The sequence below is a fragment of the Salmo trutta genome, chromosome 30 (assembly GCF_901001165.1).
Source record: "Salmo trutta chromosome 30, fSalTru1.1, whole genome shotgun sequence".
In the NCBI taxonomy this organism is placed as follows: domain Eukaryota; kingdom Metazoa; phylum Chordata; class Actinopteri; order Salmoniformes; family Salmonidae; genus Salmo; species Salmo trutta.
Window position 1 is genome coordinate 461,678 of NC_042986.1, and position 22,365 is coordinate 484,042.

Consider the following 22,365-nt stretch of genomic DNA (forward strand, 5'->3'; position numbering starts at 1 on the left):
ATATTCAAATCAAACATACCAGCAAATGCCATCAGACATGAAGCCACTAATTATTAGAAGGAGATTAAACTATCATTATTTAACCTGAAAAGCAAAGGTGAATGCACCAATTTGTAAGTCGCTCTGGATAAGAGCGTCTGCTAAATGACTTAAATGTAAATGTAAATGCAAACTGCATTTGCTTAACTATGTAGCTAAACAGTAATAAAGTGATCCTGGTTTTAATCTCCAACACTGATGTGCTCAATCAGCTTTTAAAATCAATCCTATAGCATGTTGTAATGCAGAATGTAAAGCTCTCGCTGCCTTGGGTGCCTCCGTGTCAGTCCAGAAAGCAAGATCATGTACAAAGAAAGAAATGTGTTTGTGATGAAGAAACTCATTTCTGTTAAAGGTTAATGGCTTATTAATGAGGAACCCAAACAAAGCTTTACTCATAAAACATTGGCAACACCGGTTGGGGTCTATTCCTTTTAACTCATTGAATTTTAAATAGAAAATCCTCACAACATTCCTCAATGTTATGATTCATATTGGGATTTCAATCAGATTCCTGAACTGAATTGGGTTGAGATGGAATTGACCAAATCCCCCTGACATAGCCTCTATGTTATAAGCTGTATCTAAGGTCAATAAATTACCTCTTCTCTCCCGACATCACAACAAGGTAAAATACGTTCTTATGATTTTGCAAATGCAAATCAGGTGGTACAGGAAGAAGCCTCACTGTGGTATCTCCAAGGGCTATCTTGACATAATATTGTGCTGAGAAATATGGTTTTGCACTCTCAAAAGCACACCGAGGGTATTCACCAGGGAATGAAAAGCAATTTTGTCAAAGGCAATCTGATGCTGACTCCCTTTATAATGACTAGGGAAAATTAATCATCACAAGTAATATTCCAGTGTCAGCCATTCAAGAGCTTTTTAATAGAATTTGTATGATTCATGTCTCACGGTACACATCAAGCAGTCCGTTCTGCAACATTTCAGAAATCAATTCAATATCATCTTCGTGTAGGCTGTCATCTCGCCTGTCAGAGCAGCCATTTATCTTGCAAACAAATACTTTTAGCAAACAAATGGCAAGAAATACTGAGGAAAATCAGGCATGCTCCAACCGGCTGTGTTGGTGCATGGAACCAAGAGAAAACTCTCATAAAATAGAACATTGTAAGCAAAGAAAAAGAGACATAAAGCTACATTAGACTGAAATATTTTCGTTTTCTTTTCAATGGGAAATTGAGTTAAAAATACTGGGGGTTTTTTCTTTATGTTTTCATAATAACATACACTTAACATGAAGATTATCTTGATGTGGATGTTCTTACAACACTATCGCTACTATTACTATATCCAACGTCAGGGAGAGCTTGTTTTCGCACATAACAGGTTATTATTAACCTACATTTATATTCCACTTTGTCCATTGGAATTGCACTTCTCATAAAACTTTCAAGGACAGTGTAGCTGTAGTTATGTCTAATAAGTGAGATAAATATTGTATGTACTTGTACAGTGAGGGAAAAAGTATTTGATCCCCTGCTGATTTTGTCCATTTGCCCACTGACAAAGAAATGATCAGTCTATAATTTTAATGGTAGGTTTATTTGAAAAGTGAGAGACAGAATTACAACAACAAAAAATCCAGAAAAATGCATGTCAAAAATGTTATAAAATTATTTGCATTTTAATTAGGAAGGAAAGTATTTGACCCCTCTGCAAAACATGACTTAGTACTTGGTGGCAAAACCCTTGTTGGCAATCACAGAGGTCAGACGTTTCTTGTAGTTGGCCACCAGGTTTGCACACATCTCAGGAGGGATTTTGTCCCACTCTTCTTTGCAGATCTTCTCCAAGTCATTAAGGTTTCGAGGCTGACGTTTGGCAACTGGAACCTTCAGCTCCCTCCACAGATTTTCTATGGGATTAAGGTCTGGAGACTGGCTAGGCCACTCCAGGACCTTAATGAGCTTCTTCTTGAGCCACTCCTTTGTTGCCTTGGCCGTGTGTTTTGGGTCATTGTCATGCTGGAATACCCATCCACGACCCATTTTCAATGCCCTGGCTGAGGGAAGGAGGTTCTCACCCAAGATTTGACGGTACATGGCCCTGTCCATCGTCCCTTTGATGCGGTGAAGTTGTCCTGTCCCCTTAGCAGAAAAACACCCCCAAAGCATAATGTTTCCACCTCCATGTTTAACGGTGGGGATGGTGTTCTTAGGGTCATAGGCAGCAATCCTCCTCCTCCAAACACGGCGAGTTGGGTTGATGCCAAAGAGCTCCATTTTGGTCTCATCTGACCACAACACTTTCACCCAGTTGTCCTCTGAATCATTCAGATGTTCATTGGCAAACTTCAGATGGGCATGTATATGTGCTTTCTTGAGCAGGGCGACCTTGCGGGCGCTGCAGGATTTCAGTCCTTCACGGCGTAGTGTGTTACCAATTGTTTTCTTGGTGACTATGGTCCCAGCTGCCTTGAGATCATTGACAAGATCCTCCCGTGTAGTTCTGGGCTGATTCCTCACCGTTCTCATGATCATTGCAACTCCACGAGGTGAGATCTTGCATGGAGCCCCAGGCCGAGGGAGATTGACAGTTCTTTTGTGTTTCTTCCATTTGCGAATAATCGCACCAACTGTTGTCACCTTCTCACCAAGCTGCTTGGCGATGGTCTTGTAGCCCATTCCAGCCTTGTGTAGGTCTACAATCTTGTCCCTGACATCCTTGGAGAGCTCTTTGGTCTTGGCCATGGTGGAGAGTTTGGAATCTGATTGATTGATTGCTTCTGTGGACAGGTGTCTTTTATGCAGGTGACAAACTGAGATTAGAAGCACTCCCTTTAAGAGTGTGCTCCTAATCTCAGCTCGTTACCTGTATAAAAGACATCTGGGAGCCAGAAATCTTTCTGATTGAGAGGGGGTCAAATACTTATTTCCCTCATTAAAATGCAAATCAATTTATAACATTTTTGACATCCGTTTTTCTGGATTTTTTTGTTGTTATTCTGTCTCTCACTGTTCAAATAAACCTACCATTAAAATTATAGACTGATCATTTCTTTGTCAGTGGGCAAACGTACAAAATCAGCAGGGGATCAAATACTTTTTTCCATCACTGTAATATATATCTTAGGATTTCTTGACAAGAGACAAATATGTAACTTGGCAAGCATTTTCAAGGATATCATTTGGGCAGCCCATACCCTCAAATAACTGTCTACAGAACACCCTATACATTTTTTGGGGCTCTATTCAGTTCTATTGGCCTCCGATTGTGTCTTCCAGTAGGCCTAGTTGGTATTGAAGGAATAATTTATGGTTTGTCAGAGCTTACTGTATATTTATTAAGACACTTTTATGACCATTTTCTATTTTCCTCATAGCCTATAGCATCAATGAGATATTTGTGTCATGGTTATTGGCTGTTGTGTGGGTAAGACATTATGAAAAATTAAGAAACACTTATTCTTACATGGGTTCACCACTTTCAAATGCTCAACAAAACTAGCTTTCCATGCATTTCATCTAGCTTTGATCCGAACAACATCATGTATTTCAGACTATTCCTTCTCCAAGATAAAACGTAACTAATGTAGGATGCATGTTCGAAGATTTGAATGCTGCGTGAGGCGATTTTACAATCAGGCCTTCCATTGTTTTAAGTCCTTTCCTACCCTTGGGGATAATATCTTGAACAAGGACATAAGTTTAATAATTTCAAAAGTAGATAATTAATTCATACATCTACTGTCTTTCAGGTCATGGCGGCTTGTGGATAAAACAAAAGGGTCAAAACTAAATATCAAATGTTGATTCAGTCTTACTCCTCCACCTTAGCCCTCCCATGAAAGGTGAAATTTAAGCAAATCTTTCCTATTTATGGAAAGAAAATGCTTGTAAAGCTCTGAGGACACTACATATCTCCCTCCTCTCTACAGTTCCATTGTACGTGTCGGCTGTCCACATGAGATAATCTAACACTAGTGGTTATATGGATTAATGTCTATGTTGAATACTATCGGATAAACACACTAACGATAGTATTTGACAGCATACATTTGATATACTTGAATACTGCATTCCATTTGCTTAATCAAACACCCTCTACCTTTACTAAACATAGCATCTATTGAAAGCAGGTCCAGTAGCCATATGCCATGTCGAGAAAACAACAGATCGGCCTTGTTCTGGCGATGTGCAGCAGCTTGTGATGCATAAACAGAGATGTCAGCCATCTCTAGATAAGAGATAGATATAGGAAGAAGACACTTGGGTTAGAATAGGTTACTCAAACACAACACAACATTCTAGGAGTGCCAAATGCCAAAAAGAGCCTCTTGAGCAGAGAGAGGACAAATAAGACACCCATCAACTAATGGCGAGGACAAATGGCTGAAGGGTATTTCAGAACGATCGTCAAATAGATGAAGGACAGTGTGTTGAAGCACTTGACCTAGCCACCATGCTCTGAAATGACAAGAAACTCCATTGGGGTGATGCATCAGCAGAACTAGCCAGTGTAATACAATAGATGGCGATGAATAGCCCTCGATTGAAAAAGAGCAGAAGATAGATTTCAGAGCTGGCTGACTGACAGCCAGGTAGAACTAGGATAAGTGGATTGAAAAAGGCGGTTTTCTCCATCCAATCCCGTCAGGACAGGTGGGCTTGGGGGGGATGGGGACTGAGCTATCCTCCACCCTGCTCCCCCAACTGGAAATTCCCTCAAATATCACATCAAAATAGATCTAATTTAGTTGGGTAAAAGACCCCCACACATTACAGCTGTGTGTGGCCTATTTGAGTTGAGCTTGAAATCAGACCAAAAACACCCCAAAAAGGAAATGTGAGGAAGCTGAAAAAGAAGCACACCATAAAGTCTTTGTTAGTTCAGTTACAAATCTGGACATATTTGTGGGGTTAGTATTGTGGTGCACCACACTTCCCTATTTCATCCCATCATTATTGCTGAAATTACATAAATAAATAAAAGATGTCAGCCTGTAGTCACTCATCCCCCCATGGGAATGTGGAAGCCCCGGTAATCACATATGGCACAATAGCCTAGCCATAATCCCCCTTTATTTTTATTTTTGTGATGTCATTCTCTTTAAGCCATGGCAAACGGAGGGAGGGGGGAGGAGGGAGGAGAGAAAAACAAATGGTGTGGATCCCTCATTGTTCTCTCTCTATGCCCTCATTCCAGTCAGGGTAATAAGAGAACATTGTGATTTACTGTCACTGAACCGCGAGGAGTGCATCAGAGAGAATCCACTGCGGCAGGGCCATTAAAATAGATTTAACTTCCCACAGTATTAGACCAGATGTCTACACTTCTATTATATTTCAATCAGGCATGACCTTGGTCTCCATATGAAGAGAAAGATCACTGGGGAGGAGAGAGAGAGAGAGAGAGAGAGAGAGAGAGAGAGAGAGAGAGAGAGAGAGAGAGAGAGAGAGAGAGAGAGAGAGAAAATAAATCCATGGAAAACCAATAGAAATATCAAACTACTTAGTCCTCTCTAAATCCCTCTGCAGCAGCAGCAGTAGTGCATATAAAGCGGAACCCAAAATAGATCCATGGTTTCAAGTTCTCTTAAAAGAGTGTATGAATCATTCAGTGTACTCTCACTGCTGATAAGTTCTGTTTTGGGGTGGTTTTAAGGTTTCAGAATTATGTACATTACGTTGAGGAGGACCAAGTGGCTCACAGCCATAAGAGGGCCTTCTCTGAATAATCTTCATGCACTGTTCTCCAGACCTGGGTTCAAAATGTACTATTTTAAATAGTTTGCTTTAGCCTGCCTGGATTGCCTGATATTTTGCAACTAAGCTATTGGTTCCTTTGTGCCCGGTAAGCTCAATCAAGCCCAGCAAAAAATATTTGTAAAAGTATTTCTTAACCAAGGTCTACTGTACTCATGACTATTTTGTGGTAGGCCGTTATTGTAAATATACGAATTTGTTCTTAATTTACTTGTCTAAATTAATAAAGGTAAAAAAACTAACAATTGTATATATTGGGATAGTCTTGTATCGGTCATGTTGTTTAGTCTAGTAGAACCTGAAATATGAAGAGACATCGTGGATAAAACTGGAACTTACTCATAGAGGTAATGGAGACCCTAGGCTTTTTTATTCTTGTATTTCTTCTCTTTCAGAAGCTGATCATAATTGGATTTATTGGCTGACATAGACTGACCAAGATAGGACATCCATAACAAATAGTCTCAGCATGGGTGTGGGCATCCTGTTGTCTCAATGTCTCAATGTTGTTTCAATGTCAAAGAAGAATTTTTCACTGAGAAACACCGTAAGAATGTATACAGCTAATGTTCAACCAATATAACAAGATGATTAGGTTTTAATCTCAAAACTGAAGAAGGCACTGCGTGCCAAAACATTGGTTAGGTTCACCCGTTCAATTGTTGGGAGCATGCAGTGCATTCGGAAAGGATTGAGACCCCTTGACTTTTTACACATTTTGTTACGTTACAGCCTTATTCTAAAATGGATGAAATTGTTTCCCTCCCAATCAATCTATACCCCCTAATGACAAAGTACAATACATGTTTTTAGAAATGTTTTACATAAGTATTCAGACCTTTTACTCAGTACTTTGTTAAAGCACCTTTGGCGGGCAATTAATAGCCTCGAGTCTTCTTGGGTATGACGCTACAAGCTTGGCACACCTGTATTTGGGGAGTTTTTCCCATTCTTCTCTGCAAATCCTCTCAAGCTCTGTCAGGTTGGATGGGGAGCGTTGCTGCACAGCTATTTTCAGGTATCTCCAGAGATGTTCGATGGAGTTCAAGTCCTGGCTGGGCCACTCAAGGGCTTTCAGAGACTTATCCCGAAGCCCCTCCTGCATTGTCTTGGGTGTGTGCTTAGGGTCATTGTCCTGTTAGAAGGTGAACCTTTGTCCCAGATTTTCATCAAGGATCTCTCTGTACTTTTCTCCGTTCATCTTTCCCTTGATCGTGACTAGTCTCCCAGTCCCTGCAGCTGAAACACATCCCAACAGCATGATGCTGCCACCACCATGCTTTACCATAGGGATGGCGCCAGGTTTACTCCAGATGTGACGCTTGGCATTCGGGCCAAATAGTTCAATCTTGGTTTCATCAGACCAGAGAATCTTGTTTCTCATGGTCTGAGAGTCCTTTAGGTGCCTTTTGGCAAACTCCAAGTGGGCTGCCGTGTGCCTTTTAATGAGGAGTGGGTTCTGTCTGGCCACTCCACCATAAAGGCCTGATTGGTGGAGTGATGCAGAGATGGCTGTCCTTCTGGAAGGTTCTCCCATCTCCACAGGGGAACTCTGGAGCTCTGTCAGAGTGACCCTTGGGTTCTTGACCAAGGCCCTTCTTCCCCAATTGATCAGTTTGGCCAGACAGCCAGCTCTAGGAAGAGTCTTGGTGGTTCTAAACTTCATCAGTCTTAAATAGAAGGAGGCCACTGTGTACTTAGGGACCTTCAATGCTGCAGAAATGTTTTGGTACCCTTCCCCAGATCTGTGCCCCGACACAATCCTGTCTCAGAGCTCTACGGACAATTTTTCAACCTCATGGCTTGGTTTTTGCACTGTCAACTGTGGGACCTTATATAGACAGAGATGTGCCTTTCCAATCAATTTAATTTACCACAGGTGGACTCCAATCAAGTTGTAGAAACATCTCAAGGATGATCAATGGAAACAGGATGCACCTCAGCTCAATTTTGAGTCTCATAGCAAAGGGTCTAAATACTTATGTAAATAAGTTATTTCTGTTTTTTACTTGTAATAAATTAGCAAACATTTCGAAAAACCTGTTTTCGCTTTGTCAATATGGGGTATTGTGTGTAGATTAATGAGGAAAAAATCCCATTAATCAGTTTTAGAATAAGGCTGTAACGTAACAAAATGTGGAAAAAGGGAAGGGGTCTGAATAATTTCCGAATGCACTGTACATAGAGTGTTCGATTTTCTTTCTCAACTATATCACATTTTTCTATGCATCGCACAGAGTTTTCTAGTTGGGCTTGGGAAAAGAGTGTGTTGTGTGGGAAAGAGTGTGGTACCAGTGTGTTCTGAGGTGTCTTTGCTCTCTGATATAACATTTTTTATATTATTGTAATGAAATGGCAGGGAGCAGGCCTCGAACCCTCGACCTTGTATCCCGAAGTCCAGCGCGCTATCGACTGTGCCCCAAAAGCATGCTCGAGCGGCAGAGTCGATATCCACGCTTATAAACCCAGGGTCGTTAGATAATATATGAATTCATTTTTTTTTAAAGTTATTCAAGTATAAATGACCAGTTACCATAGATTGCTATAGCTGACCTGTTATTTACCAAAATGACTGAAGATTCTAGTAACTTTGGTAAATTACCGGTAGCTTTGCAACCCTAGACTTGACCAAGCTATTGTATGGGTCTACCTGGAGTGTATGTGTGTGTTAGTATGAGGGGGAAAGTGAGAGAGAGAGAGAGAGAGAGAGAGAGAGAGAGAGAGAGAGAGAGAGGAGACACTTTAACCAACAGGTGAAGTTTCTATTCTAATCTAGACCATAAGCAACTGCTCCCCTGTGGTTGTGACTAAATCAATAGAGGCCCACGTTGTCTCCTCACATTCTCAACAACAAAAGAACCAAAGGCAGAAACACAGAGAAGCTAAAAGTATCTAGTTCTTGAAGACCCTGGGTTTATTTCTACAGCAAGGCAGAGAAAAGTATTTCTCTCTTGTTCTTTCTCGCCTTCTGCCTCTGCCTCTGGCTCTGCACACAAGACCTGGGTACCAATACTATTTTAAATCATTTCAAATACTCATCTCTAAATACTCTAAAGTATAAAGGCTAAAGAAAATGCTCAAAGTATTTTAATGATTTCAAATAGTATTTGAACCCAGGTCTGCTCTCTGTACAGTGACTGATAACAACATAAGGAGGAAGTTGTAAATCCCATCAGTTAAAACTCTATTGTAAATTAAACCCCAGTTGGATAAGGACTGTAAAAACAGAGAGGAGGCGGGCGATGTAATGAACCAAACGTATCACCCTCACCGCTGATTGACAGACCAATCCCAATCAAAGTATCTCCTGTCCGTCAAATTGGCCTGATCCCCAATCAGCCTGATTATTTGGGGCACCGCTGGACACTCAATGCGCTGAGCTTGAAAGAGGAGACTACACTACCCACAATCCCACAAGATAATTTCCTTCCCGTCACACTTGCCTGATGCCCAATCAGCCTGATTATTCGGGGCACCACCGGACTCATAACGCGCTGGATAGACGCAGGCTAGATAAAGACTTGAATGGGACACTACACTACTACACTACCCATGATGCCACACAGAATATGGTGGCCATGATTGTTGATGTTAACACACAATGCATACTAAATGTACTTTACATGTATGTATAGCAATGAACATTCTTGCACTTGGAGATGAGTGCTTGTGAACAATGTGCATTCAATGACAGATTGAAAACATCAAATGATAGATTTTATGCTTTGTGGTAAGGAATATATCAAATTAGCATAATTGAACAAGCTTATAAAACTCTTATAAAGCCTATATTTCAGATAAATCCCAGATTCAAATGAAACGCGGGACACAAATCAAAGTCCATAGGGTGAATTATTGATATTATTAGTTATATTGGTATGCAGTAGAAAAACACATTCAACACTGATCAAAGTAGGTCACCCACAAGAATTTCAGCTGGTAAACAAACAAAAAATGTACCTTCCATGTACTGTTACAACAAACAAATGAAAACCTTTTGGAAGAAGCCACTGAGTGACTAGACCTTTTTCCTAGCTTAGAATCAATGAAAGCTGTTTCTATTTAGTGTTTTTCTCTTGAAAGGGCCTGAGATTACATGTGTAATGTAATCTCCTGACTATGTGCTGAAGTGTGCTAGCTAGACACAAGAAGCTCTGGACACTCACAAAGGCAACTCTATAATAGACTTTACATTTTTTTCCACAGACATACAACATTGATGGGCCGGTGGGACATCAAAAGTATATTGGCATATGTGCAATTGAAGTTGCACATTTTGCAACCCACAAATGTCATGTTACGACAAAAAAAACCTGACATCATCCCCAAGACATCACCTAGAGATTGCAATGCCACTCTAATCAACCACAAAGGGGGTGGGGGAGTCTTCCTGGGGTGTTCCTGCATGGGCGGGCGGTGGATGGTGTCTTCCTGGGGCATGCATACAGTGCCTTCAGAAAGTATTCACACCACTTTACTTTTTCCACATTTTGTTGTACTACAAGGTGGGATTAACATGGATTTAATTGTAATTTTTTCCCCCAACAATCTACACAAAATACTCTGTAATGTCAAAGAACAATTATAGCATTTGTAAAAAAATATATATAAAAAAATAACACTAAAAACTAACACTTGATTAAATAAATATTCAACCCCCTCAGTCAATACATGTTAGAATCACCTTTGGCAACAAATACAGCTGTGAGTCTTTCTGGGTAAATCTGTAAGAGCTTTGCACACCTGGATTGTACAATATTTGTACGGTACTATTTTACAATTCTTCAAGCTCTGTCAAGTTGGTTGCTGATCATTGCTCGACAGCCATTTTCAAGTCTTGCGATTTAAGTCAAAACTTTAACTAGGCCACTCAGGAACATTCAATGTCGTCTTGGTAAGTGACTCAAGTGTATATTTGGCTTTGAGTTTTAGGTTATTGTCCTGCTGAAAGGTGAATTTGTCTCCCAGTGTCTGCTGGAAAGCAGACTACACCAGATTTTCTTCTAGGATTTTGCCTGTGCTTTGCTCTATTCAATGTATTTTTATCCTAAAATAACTCCCTAGTCCTTGCCGATGACTAGCATACACAGAACATGATGCAACCACCACCATGCTTGAAAATATGAAGAGTGCTGCTCAGTTATTGTAAGGGTGTTTAACTGGCGGCAGAGAAGTCAGACGCAGGAGAGAAATAACTGTGTTTCCAACGGCGCAGTTTATTTACAAAAACCCACCGGAAAACATAATAATAAAAATCAATGGGTAACATAACCCGACGCACACCAGTACTGATGTACACATACACTTACAATAAACAATCTCCGACAAGGACATGAGGGGAAACAGAGGGTTAAATACACAACATGTAATTGATGGGATTGGAACCAGGTGTGATGGAAGACAAGACAAAACCAATGGTAAATGAAAAATGGATCAGCGATGGCTAGTGTTAAATGTGTTAAAGTCACCATTGGCCTCATGGTAAAATCCCTGAGCGGTTTCCTTCCTTTCCGGCAACTGAGTTAAGAAGGACACCTGTATCTTTTTAGTGACTGGGTGTATTGATACACCATCCAAAGTGTAATTAATAACTTCACCATGCTCAAATGGATATTCAATGTCTGCTTTTATTTTTATTTTTATTGACCAATCTACCAATACTTCTTTGCGAGGCATTGGAAAAACTCTCTGGTCTTTGTGTTTGAATCTGTGTTTGTAATTCACTGCTCAACTTAGGGACCTTACAGATAATTGTATGTTTGGGGTACAGAGATGAGGTAGTCATTAATAAATCATGTGAAACACTATTATTGCATACAGAGTAAGCCAATGCAACATATTACATGACTTGTTAAGCACATGTTAGCTCCTTAACTTATTTAGACTTACCATAACTAAGTGGTTGAATGCTTGTTGACTCAAGACTTTTCAGCTTTTAATTTTCTATTAATTTGTAAAAATGTCTAAAAACATTATGGGGTATTGTTTGTAGGCCAGTGACACAAAATCGCAATTTTATCCATTTTAAATGCAGGCAGTAACACAACAAAATGTGGAAAAATTCAAGAGGTGTGAATACATTCTGAAGGCACTGTACATCTATACATCTACATTATATTAAAACAAAATATAGAAAAACAATTGGGCGGTGCACCGCTGCTAAATGCATATAGGGGAAACACTGACATCAATGGCTATTCTCATCACAGAAATGAAAGCAGCAAAGATCCAGTACAAGAAGCCCCAGTTTGTCTCATTCATCTTCAAAGGCCATGATTATATACAGCAAGTAAATGCACATCTAATGTACATAATTAGATATCAATTACGCAATAATTGCCTCATCTTCCAAACACATGCATTGAGTATCTGTAATGATTTCTGTGTGGAACGGAGGGAAAATACAGATGTCATAAGCGTGTGGAATCTTTGAATTATTTTCAGATGAGAGGTAGGCTAGGCCTCGAGGCAGTATGCTCTGAAGAATATTGGGAATGGGCAACTTTCATAAACTCAGCTCTAGATTCCATGTTTTGGAAAGCCACGAAGTCTTAAGTTCAAAGAGATGTCAGTTGAGACCTTTGATCATTAAAGTAGATGTTGATTGACATATCACCAGCCTGATGGACAACAGTGCTTGACAGTTTGCCCAATTAAAGCAACCAATGTGTGTCCAGTGATGTCGTCAGAGAAGCCAACACGGTAGACCTTGTGATTCTGCAATGAGCCATGAGCAGCCAATAAACTGCTAAATCTATCGCTCGACCCCTCATTAGAGTGAGTCAATCCAGACATCAAAGAAAATACAATCTTATTAGGAAAGGTTTAGGGGGGCTCTACTCAGCCTTTTGACTTCTGCACTTTGCACTCATGCTCCCTCTTTCTCTCTCCCGCTTCCTCTCCCTGCCTCCCTCCCCCTTCACTCTCTCCCTCCCCCTTCTCTCTCTCCCTCCCCCTTCTCTCCCTCCCTCCCCCTCTGTTGGCAAGTGCTAATTGATGAGGAGTTGTAACCTTGTCATGTTTTGTTAAAGCATCAAGGTTTGCTGCAGTATCAACAAATCCTCCCATGTGTTCCAACTCTAGAGTCCTCTGCTCCCCTCCCTCTAGTCCACTGGAGTGAGTGTCGGGTCAGCTCCTATCTTAGCTACACTCCTAAGCTCCCAACAGGCTAGTTAGACAAATCTAACAACACCTTATAACACCTTTTAATACTGTAAAACCTCAAAACACCAAGTCTGGAGGAAGTTTGTGGATGGCCTATGCTCTCAATGGAACGAAAGGGTTTGAGACAAGTAAGTCAGGGAAAACTGTTTTGGTAAAAACAAATCCACACCTTACCTTGCCTGGACTAGGTAACACAGCTATGGGTTTGGGAACTCCATTAATCTCCATGTTAGGAATAGTTTACTGTCAAACGTATAGAAGAAGAGAAAACTACAACATGTGGATGACCAGAAGGGTGGTAGCTCGGAAGCAACATTGTTCAATTGTTTTTGCTTTTCAATCTTTGCTATTAGACATTTAATTGCTTCAGTTTAGCTGATGCAGCCGCCACAGATTGAATGGCATTTGACCATAAGGGAGAACCTGTTTGTTCAAACTTTAGTATAAGTTGGTGAACCGGCCTACTCACCTGGCTTGGTGACCGAAACTCCTGGTTATTGTCATTCATGTACATGTTGTCACCATCAAACTGTAAACAGAAATAGAAAGAAAACAAATATTATGTGAATAACAGTTCTAAACACAGAGAGAGAGAGAGAGAGAGAGAGAGAGAGAGAGAGAGAGAGAGAGAGAGAGAGAGAGAGAGAGAGAGAGAGAGAGAAAGAGAAAGAGAAAGAGAGAAAGACAGAGAAAGAGAAAGAGAGAAAGACAGAGAAAGAGCGAGAGAAGTAGTGATGGCTCTACGGGTGGCCTGAAGCGTGAGTCTAATTACTTTGTCACATTCTCTAAACCTCGTTGTGGCAGTGTTGGTAATTACAGTTCATCAGTGGGCGGTAATTAGGCTAGTTGAGCCAAGTGACGAGCAATGGGCTTTCCCCTGTGGGGTCGAGAATACCCTGTGTGTATGTGTATACTGTGTGTGTGTGTGTGTGTGTGTGTGTGTGTGTGTGTGTGTGTGTGTGTGTGTGTGTGTGTGTGTGTGTGTGTGTGTGTGTGTGTGTGTGTGTGTGAGTATTTGGCTGTTGAAGGGAAGGGGATGCCATGTCTCTCACATGAGGTATAAGCAATGAGGAGTATGCTAAGAGAAGAGAACACTTGATGCTAACCCTAATGCTAAACACTAATAAATGAGGGGGCGTGCCTTTACTGTGGTTTTAGCATGGCTGTGCTCCAGTCAGATTGCGTGGCTGAACTGTTTATGACATGGCCCTGAAACTAGACAAACTACAGTGCTATGCTGTTTTAGCTACATTGCTATGGTTAGCTTGACTTACAGATGGTCCACTATTTAGGAAAGATTCCTACTCAGACAGAGGCCCCTTTGAGGACTCAGGGGCCATATCAAGTGTCCCAGTACTGATTTAAGACCAGTTTGTCTTTTAGATCACAATTAAAAAGGTTACATGGACTGGTGGGACATGATCCTAGATCAGCAATCCTACTCTGAAATGCTTTATGAATCAGGCCCAGATTTCAAGCAACACAGAAATACCACTTTTCAGTTGGAATCTTCTAGCCTGATAGTCATCCAACATCTTAAAACTAATTTCTTAAGAATGAGGAAAGTTCACAAAGCCCAAACTGAAGATACTTCAAGAGAATTTAATGAAGCCATTGTGATGGAGAATTTTTTTTATGGCCCAACAGAAAGCAATATATTGCCGTACAACCTTGGACTCTCCATAGCACTCAGATCTGTCATGAAGCAGTTTATACGGCAAATGGGATTAACCTTGACAGTGCCCTTACCGTGCATCGGGTAATACAGAACATTCATAGACATATATCAATACCAGCTCTAAAACACTATGGAATTATTTAAAGGCATGAAGGAGAGACAATGTTTTCTTGTTTGTTGACAAAAGTAATTATTTGCATAGCGTGGGCCACATCACCTAGCTCTGTGGGTTTAGGAAGGAGAACAGACATACGGCAATGAAAACATGATCAAACAGCATTCTATTTCAAATTCCACAGATGGGGAGATACAGGGGGATTTAATGGGTGGTCTTTTCCGATCCAGAAGAAATGGATTGAAGCTAGATAAACTAGCTAGATAAACACAGGTAGAATATCAGTGAACACAGATGGGCCACTGTGATTGGCTAAGAAATTATGACCTGCGAGGACTAATGGATACGATCCCTGAGGGTGAAAGAAAATATCCACAATGGAAGACATTAAAAAGAGGGAGCTAGAGAGAGAGAGTGAGAGAGATAAAGAGAGATAAAGAGAGGCAGAGAAAGAGAGAGATTCACAAATTACACCAGATTATTAGTATTAGCTAGTAATGACTGGGGAATGAGCAGTGACCCGCGGCAATGGTTGGTTAATGATGCATTCAAAGGAAACCTTGTGATGATCTACTTGCTTATTCTAACGAATACATTACTGTTCTTAACTATAGATTCACCACCCAGACACATAAATAAGTCGTCTCAATGACACCTCAGTTTCAGAGGGGTTGGGTTAAATGCAGAAGACACATTTCATTTGGAGGCATTCAGTTGTACAACTGACGAGGTAAGCCCCTTTCACTTTCCCTTTCTTGTCTCCAAGAATATATTCAACACGTTTTAGCACGGCACAAAACACGCTTACAATATTTTTTGGGGGGGCAACTATGCTACTTAAAGAGAACTATACTGAACAAAAATATAAAGTCAACATGCAACAATTTCAAAGATTTTAATGAGTTACAGTTCATATAAGGGAATCAGTCAATAGATTAAATTCATTAGCCCCTAATCTATGGACTTCACATGAATGGGAATACAGATATGCATCTTTTGGTCACCGATACCTTAAAAAAATGTGCCTCACGATCTTGTCAATGTACTTCTGTGCATTCAAATTGCCGTCGATAAAATGCAATTGTGTTCATTGTCCATAGCTTATGCCTGCCCATAACATAACCCCACTACCACCATGGGGCACTCAGTTCACAACATTGACATCAGCAAACCACTTGCCCACACAACGCCATACACATGGTCTACGGTTGTAAAGCCGGTTGGATGCACTGCCCAAATCTCTAAAACGACATTGGAGGCGGCTTATGGTAGAGAAATAAACATTAAATTCTCTTCAACAGCTCTGGTGGACATTCCTACAGTCACCATGCCAATTGCACGCTCCCTCAAAACTTGAGACATCTGTGGCATTTTGTTGTGTGACAAAACTGCATATTTTAGAGCGGCCTTTTATTGTCCCCAGCACAAGGTGCACCTGGGTAATGATCATGCTGTTAATCAGCTTCTTAATATGCTTCACCTGTCAGGTGGATGGCTTATCTTGGAAAAGGAGACATGCTCACAAACAGGGATGTAAACAAATTTGTGCACAAAATTTGAGAGAAATAAGATTGCTGTGTATATGGAATATTTCAGAGATTTTTTTTATTTCAGCTCATGAAACATGGGACCAGCACTTTACATGTTGCGTTTATGTTTTTGTTCAGTTTATAGTTTAAATGCTTAGCATCAACATTCTGTTTGCTTTGAATAAGTATTATATTGTCAGACATTTAGCTTTGTGAGATCATAGGCTTATCTCCTTTCAAAACCACACCACATTTGTGAACAACAACTTGATCAATGAGTGGTGCAGGGTAATATAATTGTTTCATATGAAAGCCTCTACAGCACGTATACTGTATTTGGACTACTGTATTTCATTTAATGTATCAAAAAGCACTGTCATGTCGGCGATTAGATAAAGTGAGATAAAGAGGTAAGGTTGGAACAGACTCTCTTCTGGGTCTCATAGTACAGTCAACAAATATACACATTTTTGATATTTTATCCTCTTGTTTTAAAGCTATGCCATTAAACAAAATGGGTAAAGAATTAAAGTGTTTATTTCATGTCACAGTCTTGTCTTTTCAACACTGAGGTGGGATGAAAATCTGACGTTCAAATTGAAACGATACAACTACCAATCAACCCCCAAGACAACAGATAAAGGTCAGACATTTTGTAATTCAACATGGCTGCTCATATATTCCAATGTAAGCCTTTTCCTATGCTCTGCTATAGCTCTCCTTGCACTGGCTCTCCCATTTAAAATGCCAATTTATCCTCGGCTGAATGCTATCAGTGCAGCCATTACTCCACATTCACTGCAGAAACCATCCTCTTTGCCTCTCCCCCCCTTCTCTCTCTCTCTTTGCCTGTCTCTCTCCCTGCCTCTCTCTGCCTACCTCGGTCTCTGCCTCTATCTTTCTCTCTGTCTCTCTCTCTCCAGTGGGCACTGGCAGTGCTTCCCCATTGCCGGTCTAATTGTGCATTCTGACTAGACAAGGGAGTCATTAAGCAGTAATTACACACATGTTGTTTTTGGCAAACATCTCTATTTGGATTGCTTTGCATGGTAATTGTTCAGCAGGGACCACCTCTCGCAATGTTTCACAGTGTGAAACGTGGTAGAGAGTAAGAGAGACAGGGAGAAAGAGGGAGAGTGTGAGAGACGGAGAGAGAGAGAGAGAGAGAGAGAGTGAGGGAGAGGGGGGGAAAGAGTGATGGCCCAGAACTAGGTCAGGCCTTACCATCATCGACGAGCATGGCTCTTCAAAAATAATGAACCCACAAGGTGGAAGTAATGCTAACTAGCGTATCTAGGGAATACATGTAATATTTACAGAGTGCTAATGGTAGAATACAATGTTGCTGTCTTTTCATCTTGGCTTGCGGGATTGTTCAATGCTGGATTTGAAAAATACAGGCTGCATTGAAGAAACCCTTTGATGGATGGGGTAATATGACTGCCATAATGCTCCATGCTACTATGGAACATCTGGGGAGCTGTATGTCCTTATTTCCTCTTGCACATCAATACAACTATCCCACAGACCTAGGTTCAAATACTGTTTAAAATAAATTCAAATAATTTAGAAGGGTTTGATTGAGCTGGCCTGGCGGAATGGAACCAAAAAAGTAGCTGCAAAAAGTGCTAACAGAGATGGATAAATTAAAATATCCCACTATGTTTAAAACGTTTTTAACCATTGAAAAAAATGGTCAGTTCTGGTCTGCCCAATGGGGTGGTTCTCCCATAGGCAACAATGCATTAGCAGTTGGGTCTGGTCTGCTTAGTTCATTGACTGTAACGTAACCAGAAATAAATTAGGGAGTGGGATGTCTCGCTTCCTCTTCCATCTCTGGTGCTAACCTTGGTACTCTGGTACTCCTGGTAGGTTACAGCAAACACTCAAAGTATTTGAAGATTTCACATTTGTACCCATGTCTGCTATCCCACCATTACACTAAAGAATCCATTCCCCTGGGTGGGTTAGCCAAAGTTAAAACACTTCAAACACCTTACATAGGTCTGACTTCACATTTTAGCTTGCAGCATAGGCCTACTGCTGAACGGCAGTAAGAAAACAAACAAGCTGATCAATTAGACCACTCCATTGGGTTCTATTCACTAAGCACCAAATGGGACTGAAGAACTGAAGGGGAAAATGTTAAGGTCCAATGCAGCTGCTTTTATCTCAATATCAAATAATTTCTGGGTAACAATTAAGTACCTTACTGTGATAATTTCAAATAAAATGGTCAAAAATAAACAAAAATAGCTTCTTAGCAAAGAGCAATTTCTCAAGCAAGAATTTTTCTAACAGTTTTTTAATGAAATGTTTTATGTTGACGCAGAAAGTAAACAACGTACTGGCTCAATAGTGTGACTGTGTGAGAGCGAAGTCTTGCATCTCGCTCATTTCAATATCCTAGCCTATTCATTGATGATACTGTTGGCCCTGCTTTACTGAAGTTGCAAGACATTGCAAGCCAAGAAATTGTGAAATACAGCATTCCATTGCGTAATACAGCTTTTGATTGCCGATAGATAGGCCTAGTGCACGGTTCTGACTGTCTGCCAGGTGGCCGACCTGCCTATACTGTGTCAATACTGAAAGATGCAAGTGTTTGTGTACTAGGAAGTACAGCAACTAATCAGTCTCCTCCGTTCCAAAAATACTGAATCTTTGGAGTCTTGACACTCACAAATGGGAGTCGACACCGGGAGTCGACATGCAAGGAGTCGAGGAATCAATCATTTTGGACAACAGCTGTCCTGTACGGCAATACTTTGAAAAGTTAAATGAATCAAAAATGCTAACTTTGCGGGGTGGAATTGAGTGCGCAAAGCTGTCATGCCAAGAGTGTGCAAAACTGTCATTAACGCAAAGGGTGGCTTCTTTGAAGAATCTAAAATATAAATATATTTTGATTTCTTTAACACTTTTTGGTTACTACATGATTCCATATGTGTTATGTCATAGTGTTGATATCTTCACTATTATTCTACAATGTAGAATATAGTCAAAATAAAGAAAAACCCTTGAATGAGTAGGTGTCCACACTTTTGACTGGTACTGTGTGTTAAAATAAATAATTTAGATACAGTAGTAAAACCAGATAAACAGTTTTACAACTGAACATCAAGATTCAACAAAGTGCTTGCCTTGCCATAAAAGGCTGAGTGATATGGCGTATCTATTATTATAAACTGGGTGGTTTGAGCCCTGAATGCTGATTGGCTGAAAGCCGTGATATATCAGACCTTATGCAACGGATATGACAAAAAAGTACTGTTTACTCTTCTAATTATGTTGGTAACCAGTTTAACATAGCAATAACGCACCTCTGGGGTGTGTGGTATATGGCCAATATGCTTTACCACGGCAAAGGGCTGTATCTCCAGCACTCTGCATTGTGTCGTGCGTAAGAACAGCCTTTAGCTGTGGTATATTGGCCATATACTACACCCCCTCAGGTCTTATTGCTTAATTATAGTTCAGGACTCTACAGTGACATTTTTTTACAAGGAGTACATGATGTTCTCCTAAGTAGAAATTTAGAAGCACACAAATAAATCTAGGGAAACAATTAATGTATTTAAGTAATTTACCTTCTCTAGGGTAGGGGGCAGTATTTTGACGTCCGGATGAAAGGCGTGCCCGTAGTAAACTGCCTGCTACTCAGGCTCAGAAGGTAGGATATGCATATTATTAGTAGATTTGGATAGAAAACACTCTGAAGTTTCTACAACTGTTTGAATGATGTCTGTGAGTATAACAGAACTCATATGGCAGGCAAAAACCTGAGAAAAATCCAACCAGGAAAAGTGGAAATCTGAGGTTTGTAGTTTTTCAAGTGATTGCCTATACAGTATACAGTGACTTAGGGTTCATTTGGCACTTCCTAAGGCTTCCACTAGATGTCAACAGTCTTTAGAACGTTTTTTACATGCTTCTACTGTGAATAGGGAGAGAATAAGAGCTCCTGGAAGTAGATGAGTGAGAAAATGACATGAGCTCAGTGGCGCACCCTCACGTGAGAGTTAGCTGTGTTCCTTTTCTTTTTTGAAGACATTGGAATTGTCCGGTTGGAATATTACTGAAGATTTATGATAAAAACATGACATGTTTCTACAAACGTAAATAGAACTTTTTTAGACTTTTTGTCGTGACATTTTGCGCGCGCTTCCTGCATTTGGAGTAGTGGACTAAACGCGTGAACAAAAAGGAGGTATTTGGACATAAATGATATCGAACAAAACAAAAATTTATTGTGGAACTGGGATCCCTGGGAGTGCATTCTGATGAAGATCATCAAAGGTAAGTGAATATTTATAGTGTCATTTCTGTTGACTTCAAAATGGTGGGTATCTGTTTGGCTTGTTTTGATATCTGAGCGCTGTACTCAGATTATTGCAAAATTTGCTTTCGCCGTAAAGCTTTTTTGAAATCTGACAGAGCAGTTGCATTAAGGAGAAGTGTATCTATAATTCTTTAAATAACTGTTGAATATTTTATCAACGTTTATGATGAGTATTTCTGTAAATTGATGTGCTCATTCACCGGAAGTTTTGGGAGGCAAAACATTTCTGAACATTACACGCCAATGTAAAATGGGGTTTTTGGATATAAATATGAACTTTATCGAGCAAAACATACATGTATTGTGTAACATGAAGTCCTATGTGTGCCATCTGATGAAGATCATTAAAGGTTAGTGATTCATTTTAGCTGTATTTCTGGTATTTGTGACGCCTCTCCTCGCTTGGAAAATGGCTGTGTGGTTTTTCTTGTCTCGGCGCTGTCCTAACATAATCTAATGTTATGCTTTCGCCGTAAAGCCTTTTTGAAATCGGACAATGTGGTTGGATTAACGAGAAGTGTATCTTTAAAATGGGATATAATAGTTGTATGTTTGAGAAATTTGAATTATGAGATTTTTGTTGTTTTGAATTTGCCGCCCTGCTATTTCACTGGCTGTTGAATAGTGTGTCCCGCGGGTGGGACGCTAGCGTCCCACATACTCTAGAGAGGTTAATGATAAGAAATTACAAAAAGTTCATGAATATGTTTTTTAGGAGTGATCCATTCTCAATCAAGCGCAATCATTTGGTGAATCAAAAAAAGTCAGCTGCCCCTTTAAGGGACAGATCGTTACCATGGTAATGTGGGAACTCGCTTGTCTGTGATGAAAAGAATCACCTAGCGTGTGAACAAAAGGATATAACTGGCCAAGAAACACGAGAACAAAGTCACATTTTAGGAGCTTTCCTTGTCATTTTGACCAACTTCTACATGTCGCCTTTGGATAAAAAAAACTGTTCCCAAATGCTCTGTGTAACCCCCCGCCAACGTGGCTGGTGAAATAGACATTCTTACCAATGACAAAATCTACCTGTATTTGGCGGGTGGCGGGTGTTAATTTCCAACCTAGCTCGTAGTGTAGAAACATACATAAAACATATGGAAATCATGTTTTTGACTGCACTGGGCCTTTATGTAAAGTGATATCTCAATCCCAGGGGAAGTGGTCTCGGACCCATACACATTGGTGGCTACATGTCACCGTGTACCATGGTAGAAAGAAAAACTTTTGACTGCGATTTCTTTTTTGTCAATTTATAAGAGAATCTATAAAGAGAGTGTGTATGATACTTCTGACTTTAAAAGCTTTTGCCAGTACAGTACACTAACTCTCACTAAAAATAATTATCTCACCGAGCGGAATTAACAAGCACTGCTCAGCCATTCTGTGAAGAAAGGGGTGCAGTAGAGGGACTCATGCAATATGCATGTCTGTTTGAGCACCCTACTTCTCCATCTCCCCCTTCTCCCTTTTTCTTTCTGTGCAATTAACTGAACAAGGTCCTCGCCAACCTCAACCTCAACAATTCCTGAAACAATGTGTGACTGAATTTTGTGAGGGCCCAACCTGTCACAAAGAAAGAAAGAAAGAAATAATGTAATTTAGAAAGAAAGAAAGAAAGAAAGAAAGAAAGAAAGAAAGAAAAAGGAGAAAGAAGAGAATGAGAACAAGAAAAATGTTTCTCAGAGTTATAATGGCGACAAGGAGAGAAAAGTGTGTCTACTAAAGTGACAATTTTGATGTTTTAACACACCCGGAGCAAA

General features: G+C 40.2%; 1 protein-coding gene across 1 annotated transcript in view; it reads right to left on the bottom strand.

Moving 5' to 3' along the window:
- LOC115168925 (TOX high mobility group box family member 2) overlaps positions 1-22,365 on the bottom strand; it is a 129,939-nt gene that overhangs the window by 45,976 nt on the left and 61,598 nt on the right. Inside the window, exon 3 of the mRNA XM_029724448.1 lies at positions 13,405-13,464. Within this exon, the coding sequence (XP_029580308.1) occupies positions 13,405-13,464 (60 nt within the window). The remainder of the gene's footprint in view (positions 1-13,404; positions 13,465-22,365) is intronic.